Consider the following 23,146-nt stretch of genomic DNA (forward strand, 5'->3'; position numbering starts at 1 on the left):
TTACTTCTAATACATAAGTGCCCTTATTTCACCGCTGGGAATATCTTGCCAGCAAAGAGAGTGATCATGAATTCAAAAGGGGCTTGGAGTCAACTTGAAATGGAAGAAGAGGGGTGTGCAGTACGCATGATGCAAATATAGTGTTCTTACTCCTATGAGAGAAAAACAAATGGGTAAAGCTGCTTAATTCATGATTCCATGAACTTGAAAGCCAGAAAAATATAAAATTATAAGAACAAAGCTAAAATCAGTGGTTAGCAGGAATTGAGCCGTATGGAAGAGGACTGATTAGAAAGAGACACTAGGAGAGTTTCAGATAGGTTGTATCATTTAAAATTTTACTGTATGAGTAGCTACATAATTACTAGTTTTCAAAATTCATTGATACATACAAGTAAATCTAGGAAATGTCACTTTAAGAAACTTTTGCATGCCAGGCAGTGGTGGCCCACGCCTTTAGCCTTTAATCCCAGCACTTAGGAGGCAGAGGCAGGCAGATTTCTGAGTTCAAGGCCAGCCTGGTCTACAGAGTAAGTTCCAGGACAGCCAGGGCTACACAGAGAAACCCTGTCTTGTAAAACCAGAAAGAAAGAGAGAGAGAGAGAGAGAGAGAGAGAGAGAGAGAGAGAGAGAGAGAGAGAGAGAAAGAGAGAGAGAGAGAGAGAAAGAGAGAAAGAAAGAGATAAAGAGAGAGAGAAAGAAAAGAGAAAAAGAGAAACTATGTAGCAGTAAAACTGAGTAAAAAAAAAAAAACTCTCTCCATCTTCACACCTCCCCCCCCCAAGGCTACAACATTTATATTCTTCCTTCTCCCACACAAAGAAACTTCCCTGCTCTCCTCCATCTATGGATGTTTGGCCACCATGTGTTCCTGATGATGCTTATGATTCTATACTCAGTTATGCAGATGGACTTAGAAACTACCTGCCTTTTACAGTTTCAAGCTGTGGGAAGTCACTCTCATTTGCTTCCTTTTGACAGGCTGTGCACCCTTGAGCTAATTCAGCATGGCCAGAGATGTCAGGACATCTCATATGATCAGTGTATGTATCCAGGAACCTGTTTTAACTTGGTGTAAGGAGTGAGTGTCCCCAGGAAGTAAGAGCATTGTGGAGAGCCAGGCCAACAGGCTGAACACAGCTGCTACTTCTGTGTCTTTTTCCCTTGAGCAACCTCTCAAATTTGCTGTCTGCTGAGGTTTTGTTCTCATGAACTGATTTTGTGTTCTTTCTTTAAAAAAAAAAAGTTTGTCTTTAAAAAGTTATCTAATTTTCAGGGTACAGTCTTCTCCCGCATGGTGAATAATAACCAGGATTCTGCATCCTTGTTTTTCAATAGTAAAGGGGTTCCAATAGGTCTAATGATACGTATTTTGCTTTATGTATCTTCTAGTAAAAATTGAATGTTTCATTCTGATTGAATCGTGCATACACTGTGCATGTCACCTATTTTAAACAGCTTTTCTAATTTTGGATGAAACTCTGAAATAAAACCTTCTTTATTGATGAAGGTCTGTTGCATCATCCAGATATCTGGGCATTCTTAATCACTCTGACTGTAGTCTTCTGAGTGTTTCTGTGTGTTGTGTCAATGCAGACATAGAGAAAAAATAAGCAACAGCTAAACCAGATGAAAGAAAATGCGTTTTTTTTCTCTGTGCACCATGGACTTCTGCCACATCCTGGTCCTTCTTAGACAGAACGTCTCTGGTCTTACACTTCTTTCCATCTTGATCATAACCAGGGTGACCATTGTTTCCATCCTTCTGCTGTTTGACTTCACGATGTCTCTGCAATGGAGTGCTCCCAAAGTGCCTTGCAGTCATGTATAACAAAAGAAACTGTGTTAGTCAGGGTTCTCTAGAGTCACGGAATTTATGGAATGTCACTATATAGTAAGGGAACTTGTTGATGACTTACAGTCTGCAGTCCAACTCTCCAACAATGGTCAGCTGTGAATTAAAAGTTCAAGGATCCAGTAGTTACTCAGTCCTACAAGGCTAGTTATTTCCGATGGTCTTCTGTAGAACTAGGTTCCAACAGACATGTTAGCAAGTAAATACAAGCAGAAGAGTGAATCTTCCTTCTTCCAATGTCCTTATGTAGGCCTCCAGCAGAAGGTGTGGCCCAGATTAAAGGTATGTACCACCATGCCTGGATCTGGGACTTGTTTTGTCCCAGGCTGACATTGAACTCAGAAATCCCCTTGCCTTACTCTCCTGGGATTAAAGGCATGTACTACCTTTCCCAAACCTAAGCTTTTCATGGCCACTGTGCCTCAAGATCTTCATGCCAAGATGTATGTCAGAAACTTGTGTCTTCCAGCCTCTAGATCAGGATCACAGGTGACCCTCCAATTCTGGATTGTAGTTCATTCCAGATATAGTCAAGCTGACAACCAGGAATAGTCATTACAAGAACCTCACCTTTGCTGACCTTTTCCAACTCAAACACCCCTTTCAGGCAACTCAGCTACTCTGGTTCTGATTTTAGTGCTGGTATATGCAGGGTAGGGGACTGGATGACTAGCCCCAAAGATATTTCTATCTCTATGTCCCTAGTACTGAATTACAGGTACATGCTACCACACACAGCTTTTTAACTTGCATTTTACTGAATCGAACTTAAGTCTTCGTACTTGTGTGGCATCTCCGCAGCTCCCAATTTCTGTCTATCTTCATGCTTTGGTTCATTCTTCTTGGTATTTCCATGACCGGCCGGTATAGGGTACTTTTGCCATTACCCAGACTGCTGGTTACCAAGTATCAACTTATTTCTTTTATATCTAGATTGAAACAGAGCTGTGTATTCAGCATGTGTAGGATTGGTTGATTTCTTCCAATAAAAGTTCTCATTTAAAAGACTGCCTTACTCCCCATTGTACATTTAGTGAACCAGAAATATTTTCTAAACATTAAGCATCAATGTTTTAAAAGGTGAGTTCATTCAAACCTCTATAAATATGCAATCATAAGGTAATTTTAAAAATGTGCTAACATTTATTTCATGCACTGTTTATTATTTGAGTCTCGAAAGAAGTTCAAAAAAATCATGTTACACTCTCATTCCAAGTACCTTTGTTACATTACTTCTTTTTATGAAAGTTGTATGGATCTATTTAAGAGGAGGAAGCAATTCCTTTGTGTATAAATACCACTTGATTTATCTAGCCATCAATTTATGGTAAAGACAATGGGATCCTGTAACTTGAGACAACCTTCGTAGACCTGGAGGTCGGGTGTTAACTGAAATAAGCCAGGCTCAGAATAGCAGGTACTGTGTGAACTCACCCTTATGTGGGATGTGGAGAAGTTGGGATCACATAAGCATAGGGTGGGGGATAGGTAACAGACACTGGGAGCGATAGGAAGATGGAGAAAATTAACTGGATCCTAAGAAGTTTTGGCATGCTTCTGAGGAGTGTAGTGAATATGCAATGACTTGAATACTTCTAAAGGACTAGGAAGAAAGGCATCTTTGTTTAGTTTTAGTTTTTTAATTAATATTTTAAATTAATTTTTGAAATTATTATGCAATATTTTTCTCATATTCTCCCCACTTTTCTCCCCTTAATTCCTCTTGTTTCTACTCACACATCCCTACCACCCTAACTTCCTCTCTCTTTTTTTTAAATTTAAATAACCCATCAACTCTAATTTGTGTTGTATATATTCTTCTGGGTGCATGATCATCCAGTCTCATGTGGCTGACCTACAGAAGCCACACCCTTAAAAAGAACTGATGTCCCTTCCTCTGAAAGCCACCAGCTGTCCATTAACCCTCAGTTAAGGGTAAGGACTCTTGAGCTGCTGCTCATGCCATGCTAGATGATAACTGGCTTGTTCGTGTACAGGTCTTGTACAGGCAACCACAACTGCTGTGAACTCATAATGTAGTAGTCCTGTCATGTCCAGAAAACACACACACACAGACCCATGCACATACACACACACAGACACACAGACACACAGACACACACACACACACACACACACACACACACACACACACACATACACACACACATATCCCATATATGTTATTGTGTATCAGTTTTTTAAAGGTTGAATTAAATTTAAATCAGAACTTGATGCAAAAATGGAGTAGGTGAAGGTAGCACTACAATGAGAATGCTTGTGTTGTTAAGAATGTCAACCTCCTCGCTAGAAAGATTTCTAAGTAGTGCAGAGACTCTGTAGTTCTTACAGAGGACTCTGGTTCAATTCCCAGTACCCACAAGGTGGCTCACAACCATCCATAATTCCAGTTTCAAGGGATCAGAGTCCCTCACCTGTACTCTATAGGTACAAACATGTGTTTGTGGTGCATAGATATACAAACAAATTATATGTGTATGCATATATATATATAATTCATCAATTAATTAAATTTACAACAGAATGCCAACCTCATATCATGATAATTTAGTGGGAAAAGCAGTAGCTAGATAGTGAGAAGATGTGATTAGGAGACCCAGTTCTTGTAGCTGTTGACTTGTTAGTGGTCACCATCTGGACAGCTCCGAGCTTCTTCTGGAATCCATTTCTACTCAGTGGTAGGCAGTACTGTTTCTAAGTACATGAATGGTGCCCACTGCTGCTCTCTTCTACTCCCAGTCCTTTAGTCAAGACTGCTTTGCAAAAGAGCTAGCTGTAAGAGAGGCTTCCAAAGTGAACCTGTGTACATACATGTACTTGTATTAAACACATGATCCCCTGTTATAAAAATGGAAAAGACATGGACGGATAATTAGAAAATAACAAACTTGGTTGTAGTCCATCTGCTAACTCTTTAGGGAATACTCCAGCAACAATGAGTTTGCCACTTTTAACATGGCTCTATGATTGGTGAAATTTGAAATAATTACCCAAAGATGCTAAAGGTCAGTGGGGCACTGAGGGGATGATACATGAACATAAACTCTCATTAGATTTTTTGGGTTTTTTTTCCATATATTTCCTAGTGCTCTGATAATAATCCCACATCTGTCTCACTCACATGCTTCTTAGCATGAGGTCTCCTCCTCAGGCATCTGGAGATACTGACCCAGGATTGTAAACTCTGGAATGAAATCGTAATACAACACCAAGCAGTACAGTTTCTTATACTGATAAATCCTCCCTCTACTGAGAAGACTTTTGACCTTGGCTACTGTAGATATCTTAGACCAATCAAATAATATTGTATTTGCACTGCTGAGTAGAGCTTTCACTGAGTGTCAGATGACGGGGAAGTGGTAGGAAGCTTAGCTACAAATGCGTACATAACGTCCACGTTACAGTGATGCTCTGCAGGGATGCAGGGCTGCTCCATTCTCTAGCCCTATATTTCACACCCTTCCTCAGTGTCACCAACTGTTCTGAATGTTTAAAAGTCTCGGGATGGCAAATTGAACAGGCGTCGGACTATGCCCGTAAAACTCACTGAGGGGTGATCTCAGTAGAAGTAGAAACTGCCTTGTGCAGAGGAGCAGCAGACTGAGTTTGTCATTGTATTTCTTAGTCTTCCTTTACTGTTTCCAGTTTTCCTTATTTAAGATTAAGAGTGCTCAATTCAGAGAACAGCCCAATCAGCTACTCTGGTTATTGATACAACTCCTGAGTATTTCTCAGGCTCTCCAGCTAAGGAAACTCCTGACCAAGCATCCTCAATGCATAAGATATTAGACACACACTAGCTGAATTAGTTAGCCCTTGTCCCAAAGACACTGATGCTCTAAGAAATTAAGTAGGCACAGAGTAAACCAAATATAGAAATGCTTTAAACATGAGTGTTATTTTTTCATCACTGGCTGTAATACCCACTCTGCCCTCCTTTAAAGAAGACAGCAGCAGTTGTCCTCGCCCGTTTGGAAGGAGTTTTGTGGCGTCTCTATTTCAATAAAGATCGAAAAAAAGAGTTAATCTCTTAAAGGATAAGCAATGGGTATCATTTAAATTCCAAATAGATGGCTGGGGTGGGTTTTGAGGTTGGAGGTACAAGGCAGGATCAAGGATCAAGGGTGGGGTAGGGTTGAGGGTACCAGGGAAGGATTGGATAAAAAACAAAGATGGAAAGTGATTTCCCAGAACCTTCTCCCCTTTTAATTTGATCTTGTGTTTATCAAGGTTCTCATGGGCACAATTTTACAAGCCAAAGGCTTGTGATTTAAAGGAGTAAATCTCCCTCCAAGTCCTCTGCTTTAGCTCCACCACACTCAACTGCCCCATGGCTGTCAGTCCTTTCATACTTATTAAAATTTAGTATTTTTAAATAGTCCATTTATTGTTCCACGTTACTCTTCTACTTTTTAATTACATTTGGGTGTGTGCATGTGTGAGAGAGTGTGCATTAACAGGTCTGAGGACAACTTTGGGGAGTCAGTCCTCTCCTTTTCTGGAGATGGATTCAGGTCATCAGGCTTGGCAGTAAGTGTCTTTACCATCCGAGCCAACTCATCATCCTGATGACTGTTTTTGAATTTTAGAAACTATCTCTGGTCAGCCCATGAGTACATAGCTCCCTATATGGATCCTAGCACTTCTTTTCTGTGGCTCTGTCTGCTCACAAATGACTACTTTGACTCTTTAGATCTACTTTTAGACTAGCTATATATGCATTATACTTCTTTTCTTGAAGGAGAAAAAAAAGAGTATTTGCCTTTGCATCACCTTAAAGAAATTGTTTAGGTATTTTTAAGAACCAAATTCTGTGACTCAAGACATTAGCCACTTTTTCTACTTAAAGGATTGACCATACTTGTTCTTTTCCTTTGAATATTGCTGTTTGTAGAATTCAGGTGCTTGACCTTCCTCTTCTGTTTTGGGGCAGAATCTTCAGTTCCAGCCCCACAGCTGGATTTCACACCTCACCTTTGCCTCATGTAGGGTCCTGGGTTTTCATAAGTCTCTATCTTTGCTTGTCTTGGTTTATCTCTTTAAATGGTCCAACATATGCTCCAGTGGCACCTAAAAGAATATGAGGAATGAAGTCATTGTATTTTGTATTTCCTGAGTTGTCTTTATTGTTTGAGAATATCCAACTACAAAAAGGTGTGCAAAATTTTACTTGTGCTTCAAACAATTTTCATAGAAATAGCAAACCATTGTTTTAGTGGTCTTGTCGTGTTTTACTTTCCCTAGCTTTCTAGGAGTTTCTATCATTCGTATGTATTTTCTTTTCAGACGTTTTCAGGCTGGTGTACTTTTTTTGCTTAGCAATTCTGCTGCTCAGTGAACCATTTTTGTTTAGGTATGAGCATTCTTTGGCTTTATGGAAATCTACTTGATAGATTCATTGTAACATCTAGACTGGTTTTGACCAGATAACTGCATGACAAGCCTGGCCAAGTTGAGAAATAAAATTATCTGTCACAGGCATCCTTTCCAGGATCTTCCTGTTGGATGCCACACCCACACTTCCTCTACCAATGCCTTTTCGTCTGTGTTTCCTTCTGCAGCTAAAGCTTCCTCTCTCCTAAAACCTCTTTCTTGGGCCCAACAACCTCTCCCTTGCAGGAGGGATAAACCAACCTCATATCTGACTGAAGAGATTTTTGAAGCTTTGAAGCCCTTTCCTTTTTGGGTTTACGTGAGCTTGATCAATATGCTTATTGTGGGACTCTCTACTGAAAATCCTTATTTTTTTTCTCTTAGATGTCTGTTATTGACTGCTATCCCCCTTTAGAAAAATAATTTCATTTGGGGGACTTTTTAGAAAAGAAAGATTGCTCAATCTACCATGTTTAACTGACAGTGCTGCCCTGCATTTTCTGGGCTGTAATCTTGTCATGTCAAATCATTATAACCAGGCTTGACTCCTCTTTCTCTCAGAGCTCCCGACTCATCCATCACAATCAGTCCTGGGGGCTTTACCTCACAGTGTGACTCCGGTTTGACCATTTCTTAACACTCCCGGTCATTCCTCTCCAGTCTAAGCTACTTGTTCCTGTCCTAGCCAAGCAAATTCCAAACTCTCTCAATCTCTGCTTTATCCTTCTTCAAGGACTCCTGGCCATGCCATTGCAGAGACAGGTGCTCCCCCAAAGTCCGCCAAGTCTTGTCAACCCACCCTCCACTGGCTTTCCCCCAGAGTGAAGCACAAAGTAGGCAGGCTTCCCTGGAACCATGATCTGCAATTTCCAGAGGCTCCCTGACTATGTTAGTGTCTCCCCAGCCAACTACTGCTACTGTGACTCTGCAAAATCATACGATGCTATCTCTCAGGCATATGGTATAGAACCATCATAAGTGGCTGTCCATAAATATTTATTGAATGAGTAATTATGTATAAAAATACCTCAGTTGACTTTGCCTATTTTTAGGCGTGGGAACAGCAAAGGCCTGTGGAAATGTCCTTGTGCCTCCAGATGATCACTTTCCTGCTCTTTAAGGAGGAATGACAGCCCAAGTCCTGTGCATTTTGAAAACAAGATGTAGTGTTCATACACACACACCATAAGAATGGGGAAAACTGAAATTGGGCTGACTGTTGGTTTTGCCATCTTCTGACTTAAGAGTTTCCACTTTGAACTTTGCCTTCTGGCTTTTATCTCCTAAGATGACACTTGCAGGGAGAATACAAACCTTTCTACGAAGTGCACATGTTTGATAGCAGCAGTCTCTACTCTCCTCTACTTCTTTGAGGACAGATTTGAGTCCAAGATCACATAACACAGAGCGCCGGGGTACATAGGCACATGCAAGCAATAGGACCCAGAGAGAGAATCCCAGCCCGCCTCTCTTCTGTAACTATAAATATAAATTGGCCCAGGCTAGAGACTCCACATAGATTCTTGCCCCACTTTCTTAAAAAGCATCACTGAGGAAGGTTTGTGTAATGAAATCTCATGTATTATTAACCTAACCTTAGTACGAACATTCAAGGAATGGGCTTAATTCAGCTGAAATTTATAGGCAATTTGTTAACACAGCAATGTGCACTGGAAGGCACGTTAGAGCCATGTTGGTTTTAATACGCCATTCAATAACTTGAGCAGGGGTTAAACATGCTGCTTAACCTCCATTAAGTATTTTTAAAATGCTTTAATTTAAAATTATTTGTAGTGTGTGTATAAAGATGAACGTACACATACCCACAATAATAAATACAGCACTAAACATGTTTCCCCTGTTTTTTTTTTTCTCCAGCTCTGGATGACCTCGTACCATTCAGCAGCTGTGCTTAATCAGAGGCCAGACCGAGAAAGACAGGGAAGGATATCAAGCCATCCTGGGCTAGTGACCCTCCCATGTCCTTGAGAACCAGAGGCAGACAGGGGGTTTTATTGAGGGCATTGCAGCTCTGAAATACAATAAAGCTTAATTTATAATGGAAACAACTTCTCATGACATGTTGAGTCCTAATAGAACAATGCTTCATGTTTTCTCCAGCACTTGCTTTTGCCTTTTATTTTATAAGCCACATAGACGATTAGGGAGTAAAACAAAGTATCTTGTTCATTAGGAAGCGTATCCTCCTGGCTAAGTGATGGGCTCATAAACCAGAATTTCATGAAGACCCTGCTGATGGAACTGGAATCAGGTGGCTGATGTTCTATTTAAAATTAGAGCCTCTGTTGGTATAGAGAATCTAATCACACCAGTGTCCTGGTGCTTAGTGAGAAAAAAAAAGTTGGAGTTAATGCATTTTTCCCAGTGACTTGAGTCTCATGCTAAGCGCCTCTCCTATGACAAAGGACTGGAAATGAATCTTGCCTTGGAGAACCTGGAGTACACTCTTCCGAATATGTGGAAGGAGGGAAGAGTTATTTTAACTTCCATTTAGAAAAATCTCATTCTGTGGAGACTTCATAATAACAGTTTCAGTAACGATAATGCAGAATAATTACTGACTATTTACTAAGTGCTTGGCTTTGCCTTGAAGCTTTGCTGTGAAGTCCCGTGTAATATGCATATTTCTATGATGGAGAATTTATTCTCTCCTCACCTAGTAAGGCAAAAAGGAAAGTAGAATCTTACAATAGAAGAAGCATTTAGAAGTCCCTGAGAATCTGACTACTGAAAATATGCCCCCAACTATGGGACTTTTTCTGGAAAAAAAATTGTCTTAAATATTCATTAAACATCACTTGAGGGTGCTGTAAATTACATATAGTTGCAAATATCTGTAACGTCTCATCTTCAACTTCCCTTCAACACGTGATGCTGGCTTGTTGCTTCAGGCCCTGGGATATCTCACTTGTTGTGGAAAATTCAAGTAATAGGCATGAAAGAAATAGCACTGTTGTGGGCTGCCTGAGTAAGTGACTGAAGAGCTGAATAGCAGACTCTAGAAATGGGATTATCTACATAAACTAGGTTGGAAGAATTTATAGATCATCTGTATACCATAGAGAAGATACTTGGAAGTATTGATTTGATAAATACTGAAATGCAATAGAATGAAAACATAATATAAAAATTTGACTTGGGTTATAACAATATGTATGAGTGTGTAATCATTTTAATCTCCCTGATTTTATCAGAGATTTCATGATTTGTATTTTTTTTATTACTTTTGTGTTTGATGCTTAGAAAGTATTCTATGACTGGGCATGGTGGCCCATGCTTTTAATCCTACCACTGAGAAAACAGAGACAGGCATTTCTCTGTGAGTTCCAGGCTAGCCTGCTCTACATAGTAACTGGCTGGCCAGATAGGGCTACATAGTGAGATGCTATCTTTAAAAAACAAGGAAAAAATGAAGAGAAAATAGTCTTCTAAGAGCCTTCCTACATACTCAAAGATGCTCACACAGATAAGAAAGCTGAGCTTTGGGTAAAACACACAAGTCCAGTAGAAAGTTTAGGGGCATTGGTGTCCAGCACACCCTTTGTTCTAAAAGCAAGAGATTTTTGGTGGGCAACATTTTCCATCTCTCATTTGATCCATTGGATGATTTGTCAAAAGTCATATTTTTATTGTGTTGATACTTACACATCCCTTTCCGCATTCCCTGCGAGGCTGGGCCACTCTGACCAGTGACTCTTGACTCACAAATTCCTATTGGTCATTTTGTTTTCCTTTTATTGGGGAAAAATACTTTCATACTTTAAGGGACATTTATCCAACTGTCCACCCATCCTTCCATCTAGCTGTCCACCCATCCTTCCATCCAGCTGTCCACCCATCCTTCCATCCAGCTGCCCACCCATCCTTCCACCCAGTTGTCCATTCATCCTTCCACCCAGTTGTCCATTCATCCTTCCATTCAGCTGTCCACCCACCCTTCCATCCAGCTGTCCACCCACCCTTCCATCCAGTTGTCCACCCATCCTTCCATCCAGCTGTCCACCCACCCTTCCATCCAGTTGTCCACCCATCCTTCCATCCAGCTGTCCACCCATCCTTCCATCCAGCTGCCCACCCATCCTTCCACCCAGTTGTCCATTCATCCTTTCATCCAGCTGTCCACTCATCCTTCCACCCAGTTGTCCACCCATCCTTCCATCCAGCTGTCCACCCATCCTTCCACCCAGTTGTCCACCCATCCTTCCATCCAGTTGTCCACCCATCCTTCCACCCAGTTGTCCACCCATCCTTCCATCCAGTTGTCCATTCATCCTTCCATCCAGCTGTCCACCCATCCTTCCATCCACCCACTGAGCTATATATTCATTTCATTGCTGTATCCAGTATTCAGTTGGCACATCTATTTAACATAGTACCAGATACTGGGCCCCGGGCTCCTTTAAGTCATAAAATTGCAAACATACAAAGGCTTTGGGCTTTCTATAAGCCCAAGAAGCATGTAATATAGAAAAGTATAGTGAGTTCTTCATGGATGGGGCCATAGATAATTTAATAGAGAAAATCTGAGCTGGGCTTTAAGCGTGTATAGCACTTGTAAGGTAACAGAGGAGTGAATGGTTGCCAAAAGAGGAAATAAATGCAGAGCATTTGCACCATATCTAACTTAATAAGAGCACTAATTGCCCTAAATAACACTGGGATGAGGGGTGTTGTATTTGTACACCCTGGAACATTGGGACAAAAGTATGGAAAATGCTGTCAGCATTATTTTTATTTAAAAAAAAAAAAAACACTAAAATGAAGAGAAGCATTGGAATCCTGATTTGAAAATCACAGCCCTTGGCACTGCATTCAGACACCCTAATTATCCAGCCCTTCTCACCACAGATTCCTCCCATGAACATCCTGTCCATAGTTTAAGGCTCGCGGTACTGTCTCCTAATGGCCTATAATGAGTGCCGTGCCAAGCACTGCCCTCTTTTTCTGAACATGGCCCAGAGGTTAAGTTTGTTTTCTTCCTCCCATTTCAGGACCTTAGCAAAGCCTAGTTGTTCATGGTCCCCAGGAGGGATATTGCTAGGAAATGGGCTCTCGTTTATGCTCAGGACAGGTGCTGTGCTGCGCAAATAGCCCCAACAGGAGATGATGCCCCCAGTCTCAGTAATAATGCAGCACTCCAGGGGTTCTCTGGGGCCCTTTTGCATATAGCAGTGTATGAGTGTATATGAGGGCCACTCTCTTGGAGCCAGACACACCGTCCTCTACCTGAGGTTTGCATTGTTCAGGACCATGAGTTCGCTGAGATGCAAGAGGAAATGATAAGCTTTACCAGGCTGGTTTGTGCCTAAGAACTCTCAGCTCTACATAAAACAAAGTTAGCACATTCGTCTGATGGCTGTATTTAAGAAGGCAGCAGAAAGACATTCATGAGGGAGAACAGTTTCAGAAAAAAAAATCACCATGATACAGATGTGAAGATGAGGACCATGAAGCTGAGCTAATGGAGTGAGATCAGAGAAGTATCGAGTCGCAGAAGAAATTAAGGTCAGTTATAATTAAGCCACACTCAGGAGTGGAAGTTTAAGCAGGAGGGGAGGGGAAACGTTTTCTATAGTTGGAAGCCATCAAAGGAGAGGTAATGGTCTAGAATTAGGCACTTTCAGGTGATGCAGCAAGTAATCTGTGTGCAGGAAGTTGCCTTCGTCATCCTAATTGAACTGCTTAAAAATAGGACAACTAAAATACTGGTGGGATTAACCTTTCTAATCAAGTCCTGAGAAGAGGCACATTCACTAGATCCTCCAGCGTGGGTGAGACCTCAACTTTTAGTCTCTGCACACTGACGACCACCATGCCTGCTTCCTGGGAGCTCTTTGCTGTAGCCTCCATGGGCGCTTTGTGCTCTTCACACTGTCTTCTGTGGTTGTCTTCTGCTTACATTTCTGACAGTTTTCTGTACAGTGTCTTACTCTCCAAGGTATAAACTACCTAATCTTATACACCAAAATGCTCACCCATTTTGATATATACAAACATAGCTAATAAATTATTTCTCGTAAAAATGATCTTTTATTGGTTGAGAATTCTCTATGGATCAAAGCTATTGCAATAACTCCAAATGAATTCTAAGTATCCATGCTAATGGGCCATCTATCCAAACTGGAGAGCTGTTAGGACTTCATGATACCACCCTTAGGAGTGTAAGGAGCTAGGTACCTTGCTCCGAAGAAAGGACATGCTCCTTCTCAGAGACCAAAGAGAAGCCTTTAGAGTGTGTGACTTGGATCATATGACAAGCCAGGTACTAGCTGTTGTGACTATCACCTTTTCCTGCAAACGGATGTAAGGATGCATATAGAGAAATAAGTCATATACTCTGGCTGTAAATTATCATGACTATAACGCTCCCTGAGCCATCTGCCTGGGTGTTCGAGATCTTTCCATTGTCTCATTCACTCTTGACAAACAACACAATTTTTACTGCTTTTGAAGCTGTCTAAGATCATTGCTAGTGTCAGAAGAGAGCAGACTGATGTTTTCGACTTTAGGATGATGACTTCTTTGTAACTAGGTCCTCCCCTGTATGGGACACCTGAGGAGTTATCCTCTACTTTTCCTGGTACAACAGACAACACAGGGAGGGGTAGCTTTGTTGTCCAACTTATTCTCTTCAGTAAGACTAGTATATCACAAAGTTTAATGATTGTGACATTACTGCAATTTAATCTTCCATAACTTTACTCAATAGGCAGCTTCTGTGATCCCTCCCTCCTGTTGTCTCAGTTAAATATACCTGGTAACATTTTGTGTGTGCTTGTGTGTATATCAAGTAGATGTGTGCATGTGTGTATACACATGCATCTATACACACTACACCAATAACCCTTTATATTTCATTCAAATGGCTAAAGCCTTTCTGACTTTGTATTGTGGATATTCATGTTCTGCCTCCAGAAGACATTAAAGAACTCTTCTGTGATTGTGAGTCCTGCTTTTCTTTCTTTACATTTGACATAGGAAAAGGATGTGGATTGTGGAATAAAACTAAAATCTTTAAAGTGTGTATGGGGGTATGGTGTGGTGTGGTGTGTGTGGTATGTGTAGTTTATGTGGTATGTGTGTGTGTGTGTGTCTGTGTGTAGTGTGTGTGGTGTATGTGGTATGTGTGTCTGTGTCTGTGTGTAGTATGTGTGTATGTGGTGTGGTATGTGTGTGTGTCTGTGTGTGGTATGGTGTGGTGGTATGTGTGGTGTGGTGTGTGTGTGTATGTAGTGTGAATAGTTCAAGCATATGCACTTGTACGTTTATATGCATGCGGGCATGTTCTGTGAGTGCAGTGCCTGTGGAACTCACATACTCCTTGAGTCCATTCTTATTAACTCATCAGTGTTTACTGAAGGCCTACTATGGGTAGCAGAGAGAATGATGAGTTATACAGATGAGGTTCTGACCCTGATGCAGGTGACAGGCTGATGAAAATTAGATTAATTACATGTTTCTGGGCACTGGTGGGAATCAGCAGGATGCAGAGAAAGCTATCAGAGGCATGCCTGAATTGGCCTAGAGAAATTTGTTCATAGAATTGAGGAGACCTGGCTTATAGAGCAGAAGAGATAGATTGAAACCATTGCCATGAACAGAGCAGCCCCCTGCACCCCCAGAAAGGCATTCAAGGGTCACGAAGAGAGGAAAAGGAAAAACAGCTCTGCAGCCTTCTGTGTGGGGAAATGATGGCAGAGGGGTGGGGTGGTTGATTCCAAAGTGGGAACCATGGTAGAAATGTGGCTAATATTTATATTTTTTCTTGAGGGAAACAAGTCATAAATAAAGGGAAGAGACATTAAAAGTATCCTTTAAGAAAGATGGTTTAAACTCCACTGTGGAGAGTAGATCAAGAGGAGGTCGGGGCTTGCCAGTGGGCAAGTGGCTTCTGGAGCTGGGTAGCCTTTGCTTACAACTGGCTTGTGGCAATCATTAGTTCAGTGTGATGGGGGTGGGGGTGTGAAGCTTCCTAAGCTTCTGTTGTCTAATCTGCCCAAAGGACACGATAGCATCTAGACAGAGTGCTGTTTGCGAATCTCCTGAAGCACTGGTTCCTGGTACATACCGTGAAAAACTGAGTGGCAGCCTTCACAGGGTGGTGGGACGGGAAAAAATCCTCTGGAGACACTGTTCATAGTTCTCAATGATTAACAAAATGTAGATCACGCATGAAGGAGACAGTTTAAGAGTTGAGAAAATTTTAACAATGTTAAAATGTATGATCGATTACATTTAAGTTTCAAATAATAACCACTTATAATGAGTAAAGTGCTTTTTTTTTTTTTACTACAAAATCACTGTTAAATTAAATGTTAACTGGGACTCCTATATTTTATTTGACTTTCTTATCAAATGTCTCTCTGGTATACAGGATGCATCACCTCCTGTTCGGTAACTATTTGGAACCGAATAGAAGAGGGCCAGGTTTTAGGTGAAGAACTTCGAATAGGCCTACATTATTTTAAATTGTGAATTAATTCATTTTAAATGCGAATGAATGTTTTGCCTGCATGTATACATGTGTATCACTCAGGTGCCTGGTGTCCAGCGAGGCCAAAAGATGGTCTCGGATCTCCTGGAACTGGAGCTTGAGACAGTTGTAAATCGCATGTGAGTACTTGGAACCGAACTGAAGGCTTCTTTAAGAGCAGCAAGTGTTCTAAACATTGAGCAACCTCCCCAGCCCCTACACTAAATTTTCATGTAGGTCACTGAATGGTTGTTTTTATTTGGAATTAATATGTTCATCAAGAAGAGTTCTAGCCACTGTTATAGTAAGGCTCAGAGGACCCGTGAGATTGTTTTGGTTTTGTGTGCTGTCAAAACACTATCATTTTGAGAGAAGATTGAATCAAGAGTGAAAATGAAATCTTTTTCTTATTTCTAGGCTTTTACAGTTCTCCTGGAAATGCCACTGGCTGCCTGCCATGCTTATGCCACACAGCTGGTGCTGTGAGCCACATCTGTAATAGTGTCACTGGGCAGTGCTCTTGCCGAGATCCCTTCACCACGGGGAGGAGCTGTCAACAGTGTCAAGACCATTACTTTGGATTTGATGCCGAGAAAGGGAGGTAAATCTTTATTTGCATAGATAACAAAGCATTATAGATTTTTATCTTTAGTTTTCCTTTTCAACAAGAACTTGGCCAATTTTCAAGCAATAACTTCTACAGAAATGATTTTTGGGGTAATATATTTTTGAACCCTTGACATCTTGGTTACTAAGCTTAATGGTTATTGCTCCATTCTGTCCCCGTGAACTTTGATATTCTCCTATCGTCACTGAAAAACTCTGTTCAGTGACCAAGAGATATCTTGTCTCATTTGTTTTTAGGGTGTGTGTGTGTGTGTCTGCGTGTGTGTGTGTGTGTGTGTGTGTGTGTGTGTGTCTGCATGTGCACATGTTTCTACAGATGGAAGTCAGAGGTCAACTTTGGGTATTTTTCCAAGGAGCTGGCCTTTGTAATAAAGAGTCTCCAGCTAGCTTGGAATTTGCCTATTAGACCAGGTTGAATGAAGGACCTACTAGACACATAAGTGTGTGCCACCATGCCTGGCTTTTGTGTATGGATTCTGAATCTCAAATTCAAGTTCTGATGCTTTTTGCAGCAGGCAGTTTGTCATCCAAACTCCTTCCCCTGCCCCCAACTTATGTTTTTTTAAAGAAAGACACTGTTCCCTTGAGTCTATCGCAATCTTCACCCTTCAATTTTCTTAAATCCAAGACTGCTTTTGGTGAGCTAAAATCCAGCTTTCTTTCTCTCTCCATTGCCACTCATCACACCTCCTCTCCCAGCTCCTTCCAGGACCCAAACCTGCTTACAGAAGAGTGTGCTGTCATTTGTCACTCTGCGGGATGGCTGGCTAGCAGTGGAGATGGAGTATCTGGGTTAGAGTGTAGATTGAATTGTTAACATTAACTAATGAGGAGTAGAAAGAGAGAAAGAAGACAGTAGAGCCTGCAGTACTGGAAGGCACTGAGGTCTTTCAAACTTTGAATATAGTCAAATTATGTGGTCTATGAAAGGGCCAAGTGTAGAAAACAGAGCCAAACTATGATAGGTCGATTTCAGGAAAGGGAAAGATCTAGACAAGTATGAATTTAAAGAAAGATGATTCATAACTGGTTTTATGCAGATTAAGTTGAATATTTCTGTATACTATCTGACTCATATTGACTCAGAGAAAGAGTGACCTTAATAAAATTACACACTATTCTTTAACAGAAAAGTATTTTTCTCCCACTCATGGTGCCTTCATATGTATTCTTCCAAGTTTCATTCATTGAGTGCTTGGAGTATCACTATATTTTTGATCTGAAATCCTGGGTTTTAAAGACTTGGTCCTACCTTGGTTCCTCTGGGATATGGTTCCTTTTTAACAGTTAGGGCCCAGTGAGAGGTTGTCATTCCAATGGGAAATGTCCTTGAGGAAGATGTGAAACCTCAGCCTATTCCTCTGTGTTTTTCATTACCCAAACACTCCCCTGACATGATGTGTCATGATGATGTGTCACCATAGCAACCGACAATGGTAATAACCAATGAAGCCTTGACTTTCTTTATGTACATTGTCTAGGGCATTCATTGTAACGATGCAAAGCTAATACAGGGATAATACACTTCTTTCCTTTCATCTCTAATGCTCAAACAATGGAAAGCCCCAATTTCTACTGAAGTTCTCCCATGTCTAACATTGGCCTATTCTTTCTGTGTCTCCAATCTTCAAGATTTCAGAAATGCTGTGCTATGGCTAGATGACCATGTTCCAACTCTCTCATCCCAGAACCACCACTTAACCTGTTCCTAGGCTTCATTTAATTTTTATGCTGCTATCCATTCCTGGTTCTACATTGATCAATCATGTGACCAGCTTTGTGACCTTCTGCTTTTATCCTGGGACAAAGCCATCTGTGTTTTGCTTTCAAGCTCTGTTCCTTCTGCTGGGCTGTAGGTTAGTTCTGTAGGTGACCCCCTTGCTGCTGCCCTGGGCTGGCTTAACTGAGGATGAACTTCTGCTGAATGGACCCATAGCCTTGCATCTTGCATGCACTTCTTGCTACCTTAGTCTCCTGCCCCTTCAGATGGTGGTGGACGCCTTTGACTTCAGCTCCCTGAACAACTTGTAGATGAAACGGCAACAGAAAGAAATGACTCCAGATTGCCTCTCTTCCTCCAGTGTGTCTGCCTTCTTATATATTCTTGCTTTCTATCTAGTCATAGAGGAAAACAACCTTTGTAAAACTGGCCTATTTTGAGTGTGATCCCTTCCTAAGTTTTGTTTTCTGTTCCTTCTGTCCCTTCTCACCTTCATCTCCCCATCTTCCCATATGAATCTTGATTTATCAAATTCTTCACTTGTTTAACTTAACAGATGCCTCTTGACTGGATAAAGCTGTGCACAGATATGCCATCATTTCTTCATTACCAGCTCCTCTCCTTGGCCTCTCCCACTTTATAAGGCCTGAGCATTATTGTCTGATTTTTCATTCTTGTGCTCACTTACATTTAAAAGCATATTTTTTGCTTCTTCCTGTTCATTTCTTTGCATCTTTTCCACATCTGCCACACTTTGTGCATATGATAACCAAACCCATGTAACACAGACAGCTAAGGAATAGTAAACTCATTACTTCGGTAGCATCAGGGTAGAACATATGGACTTCCATATGTTAAGCAAGTGCTCTATCACCGAATGACATCCCTAGTCTCCTAAATGATCTGTGGAATTCTCATCTCTATCAAAGACAAAGTATATACCGAAATAGAATAGGTAAGCAAGAGTTAAGGAAAGATTGTTAGAGAATAGAGTTGACCTGGAGGAACTCAAGACAGAAGTGCCCATGATGTTTTATACTTAAGTCATACTAGAGGGATCTAGAATATTTGTTGAAGGGTCACATGAATCACCTGCAGTTATGGAGATGGGTAGACTGATACGTGATTCAGGCCTGGTAAATATGAATGGGAAGAGACCTATCCAAGATAAGCTAGACCAGCTAAGGTATTACTATACAGTCTATCTGACACTCCTAAAGTTTATCAGAGTTTGGGGCCTGGTTAGGATAACAAAACAATAAAGTGGGCTCCCTTATCATCAGTGTAAAGTATCACCCAGAAGCCTGAAAGATTCCAGGAGGAGGAAGCAGGCAAGATTCCCACGGGCTACATAGGAAATAAAAACTTTGCTGCCATAGATGTGAACCTGAGCTCTAACTAACATGTGGAACTGTTAGTAGGAAAGACTCCCAGGGAGGACAGAGGTCATGGATAAAAGCTTAAAAGTGTTTCCCCAAGTGGAAGGTCATCCCGGACTTCATGGGAGGCATACTGAGAGATTGTCTCTGAACATAGGTGAGGTCAGAGTATGTAGTCTGCTGTGCCAGGCCAGTATCAGCTCCTCTTAGACTGTAAGTGAGGAAAGAGGTATGTGTCAAAAGAGACAGGGACAATCAGTCCCCAAACCAGTCTCTTGTTCATAGAGCCCCTGTGGTTATCATTTCTAAACTAGAAAAAAAAAAAAAAAGCCCCAAGAGAAAAGTAGTTTGTTTTTTATAATGTCTAATTCAAATCTAATTTGAAAGTTGACTTGATACACAACACTTGAAATGCTAATGTTTTACAGATACATACACATACACACACAAACAGACATACACACATACACACACATACACACACATACACACACATACATACACATACATACACACACATACACACACATACATACACACATACACACACACACACACACACACACACACACACACACACACCACACACACGTACCTACCTCCAGGATCTTTAATTGTCTCTGAAAAGTGAGGGGAGCCATGGATGACTCCTTTTATATCCAGACTGAAGGGAGACAAGATTGGGTGAGATGGGTTAGACACACCAGGTCATGGGATGCTTCAGTCAAAGACACTTGAAAGGCTGACTTCTGTTTGCTACTCATGACTCATCCTCTTTTCAATGTTATCTTTGACTTAATTGTCATAATAAGTAGACTGCACTCTTCCTTTGGTGTCCAACTCTCTACTCTGTTTTGCTCTTTGTTTCCAAACTCTGTTTTGCTGTTTGCTCCTATGTAACACACCCATCCGTGACTAAGCTCTCTCCTTGACATCAGCCACTACATTACTTAATGAATGACTGTTGTTGAGTATATGGTCACCTCTTTAGGTCATCAATTATTTCATCTTAACGATAAAAAATGACGTGTCCTCATTTTCCTCACTAAAGGGACATACAGCTTTGTATGTCTCTCTCTAAATAAAAGGTGTCTTAATAGGGCTTACAAACTCCTAGTCTGAGCATTATAGGACACAATCCATATGCTAACACTAAAAAGAACTGTGGAAAGTAAGAGTGCTACCTGTAACAAAGCTTCTCTGCAAAGCATAGAAAGACTAAAGCTCCCAGTCCTGGCTCATCATGTAATACCACCTGCTGGGCAAACATCAGGATATGTGTCCCAACCTCCAGAGCCAGGTATGTTCATATGTTTCCCTGTACCTAGTGCTTTGGAGGAGGGAGATGGAAGAGTCACTGGAACTTAATGTCATCAATCTAGCTTCAAGTTTTGCGAGAGGCCCCATCTCAAGTGAATAGGTTAGAGACTGGCAGAGCTGGACACCAGGAATCTCACCCTGGGATCTGACTGTACACCAGCACATGGGCACACATTCATATATATGTTCTACATATACACTCCAGGAACACACAAACAAAAACACTTCTTGCTTACTAAAAAGAAAGAAAGAGCTTTTCAGGATCCATTTGTGCTTTCTGGAATCAGGCACGTGGGCTGTTTGGGATGTGAGTTGACCCTCCTGCTTCACTGATGAATTCTGCTGTCTCTCTTCACTTTCACATGGATAGTCATTAGAGAAGAGACCTTCTCTCATGAAGGTCATGAGGGCAAAGTACTTCAAACTGTGCCAGAAGAATCGCTCCAGTGTATGTTTGCTCATCATGGAGTGAGAAACAAATGGACTCTCGTCCGTTTACGAGTCCCGTTTCTTTTCTGAATGATGGTCTTCTAGGATGTCTCTGCTAAATTCTGTTTGCTGTCGTTACACTTCACCCACAGTATCTATTTTTACAATGAAGAATGGACTAAACCATATGGGTTCTTATATGGCATAAGAAAAAAAAAAAAGCCTTATCCTGTAACTATGGTGGAAGATCTCTATAATTCTACCACTTGGAGAGAGAGGAGCAAGTGAGTCAAGGATGATTAAAATCAACCCAAGCCATCCTCTGCTATGTAGTAAGGTCAAGGCAAGCCTGGGCTACATGCCACCCTACCTGAGAGAAACTAAAAGAATTTTTTTTTAAATTTCTCTAAAAAGCTCATTTATGGTCTAGATGTATGTGGATATACAGTATAGGAAACAATTGTGCCTTGATGTTTAGAAATGCAAATTTAAAAACTCATTTGGTGTCACTATGGTAGGTGGTTGCTAATATAAACGTATTAATTCCTAATGTCTACAGTGACCTGTTCTGTCTCCAAGCCAGTCAGGTGTAGAAGCATGCTGTGTTTCTCATCACATCGGAAAGGTCTGTGACATCCTCATCACAGGCGCCTTTCCCATTCTGAGGACTCTTTCCATCCCTGTCTTTTCTTTGTGACATTTGTTGAGGAGAGCAATGCCCTCTGGGTTTTGTGGTGGCAGTTTTCTTGGTTTACTTTTACTATCCTTTAAAGATAACCCCAAAGAACTAAATCAACAAACTAATATAGACACTGACCCTAAAGTGCAGAGAGCCAAGAGAGCCGCACCTGTCAATCACGGCATCCTGGGACCACTCTAGAAAAGCCTTTGCCAGCTTTCAAGCTCATGTTCCACCTTCCAAGTGTACCAGTCAGAGAAAGGTGTCTTTGTTCTTCCAAGAGCTGATCCGGGTGAAAGCATTGCTTCATTTGCTTCTGGTTTAACCAGCCCTGAAACAAGGAAGCAAGAAAACGTTGTCAAGAGTAAAAAAAAAAAAAAATCAATAAAGCAAGGGATGTGTATCACATTTATCTAACTCTAAAACAAAGAGGAAGAAAAAAATCAAAGTGAGCCACTCCTGGCTCACCGCTGTACTGGGCACAGGAACTTCCTGGTATCACCCTCAGGTAGACTGTGAGTGATTGCTTCCCAGAGTTAAGGCACCTCAAGTTCCCCTGGTACCCTCTCCCATTAATTTTTTTTAAATGTAACTCCCATATGTCACAACACATAATATTTCTTCTTTAATGTTCAAAGCCACTTAGAGTCTCTAATTCAGTTTACCTTGTTTTAAGACGCAAGGAGCCAGGTGGCTCTAACACTAAACTGCAGTTGTGGTCCGGTAGCAAGACCAGCGCTCGAGGCTTCTCAGGCGTCTGAACGCTTAGACTTCACAAAACATGTGGCCAGACTTTCCTGCCTCGAGATTATTTAGATTTTACTGTGGAGATCCTCCATGTGAACACCATGTCATAGATTTGGTCTGGTAATCTTTACGATGGATGCCCATCACCAATGGGTCTCGGGGGGGGGGGGGCTTTGCTCCGAGAACCACATCAGTGACTTCAAATAAAAGCAGACAGTTCTCTTGCAAAGAGATCTCTGATGCAGTAAAGATGTAAAACTTGCTGCATGTTTTTCATAGACCCAGGCTTCTCTGTAACTCTGCGAGTCAGTGGCTGCTGTGTGAGGTTACAAAGGTGGCAGACTCCAATCAGTCTCTTATGCCCACAGCACAGCTTGCTCTGGGTCATAAGACAGGGGTAGTTTTAGGAAAGGCAGAAAAGAATACAAAGGCACTTGAGTTTCATGCTGGAGACTGCCACTTCTTCCTGATTCTGTCTTTTAAAAGCAAGTCACAAGGCCAC

At 41.3% G+C, this 23,146-nt stretch overlaps 1 protein-coding gene across 1 annotated transcript in view; it reads left to right on the plus strand.

Annotated features, from left to right (window-relative positions):
• Ush2a (usherin) overlaps positions 1-23,146 on the plus strand; it is a 681,657-nt gene that overhangs the window by 140,902 nt on the left and 517,609 nt on the right. The window contains exon 14 of the mRNA XM_034512972.2: positions 16,161-16,344. Coding sequence (XP_034368863.1) covers positions 16,161-16,344 — 184 coding nt within the window. The remainder of the gene's footprint in view (positions 1-16,160; positions 16,345-23,146) is intronic.

The sequence above is a fragment of the Arvicanthis niloticus genome, chromosome 10 (genome assembly GCF_011762505.2).
Source record: "Arvicanthis niloticus isolate mArvNil1 chromosome 10, mArvNil1.pat.X, whole genome shotgun sequence".
Lineage (NCBI taxonomy): Eukaryota > Metazoa > Chordata > Mammalia > Rodentia > Muridae > Arvicanthis > Arvicanthis niloticus.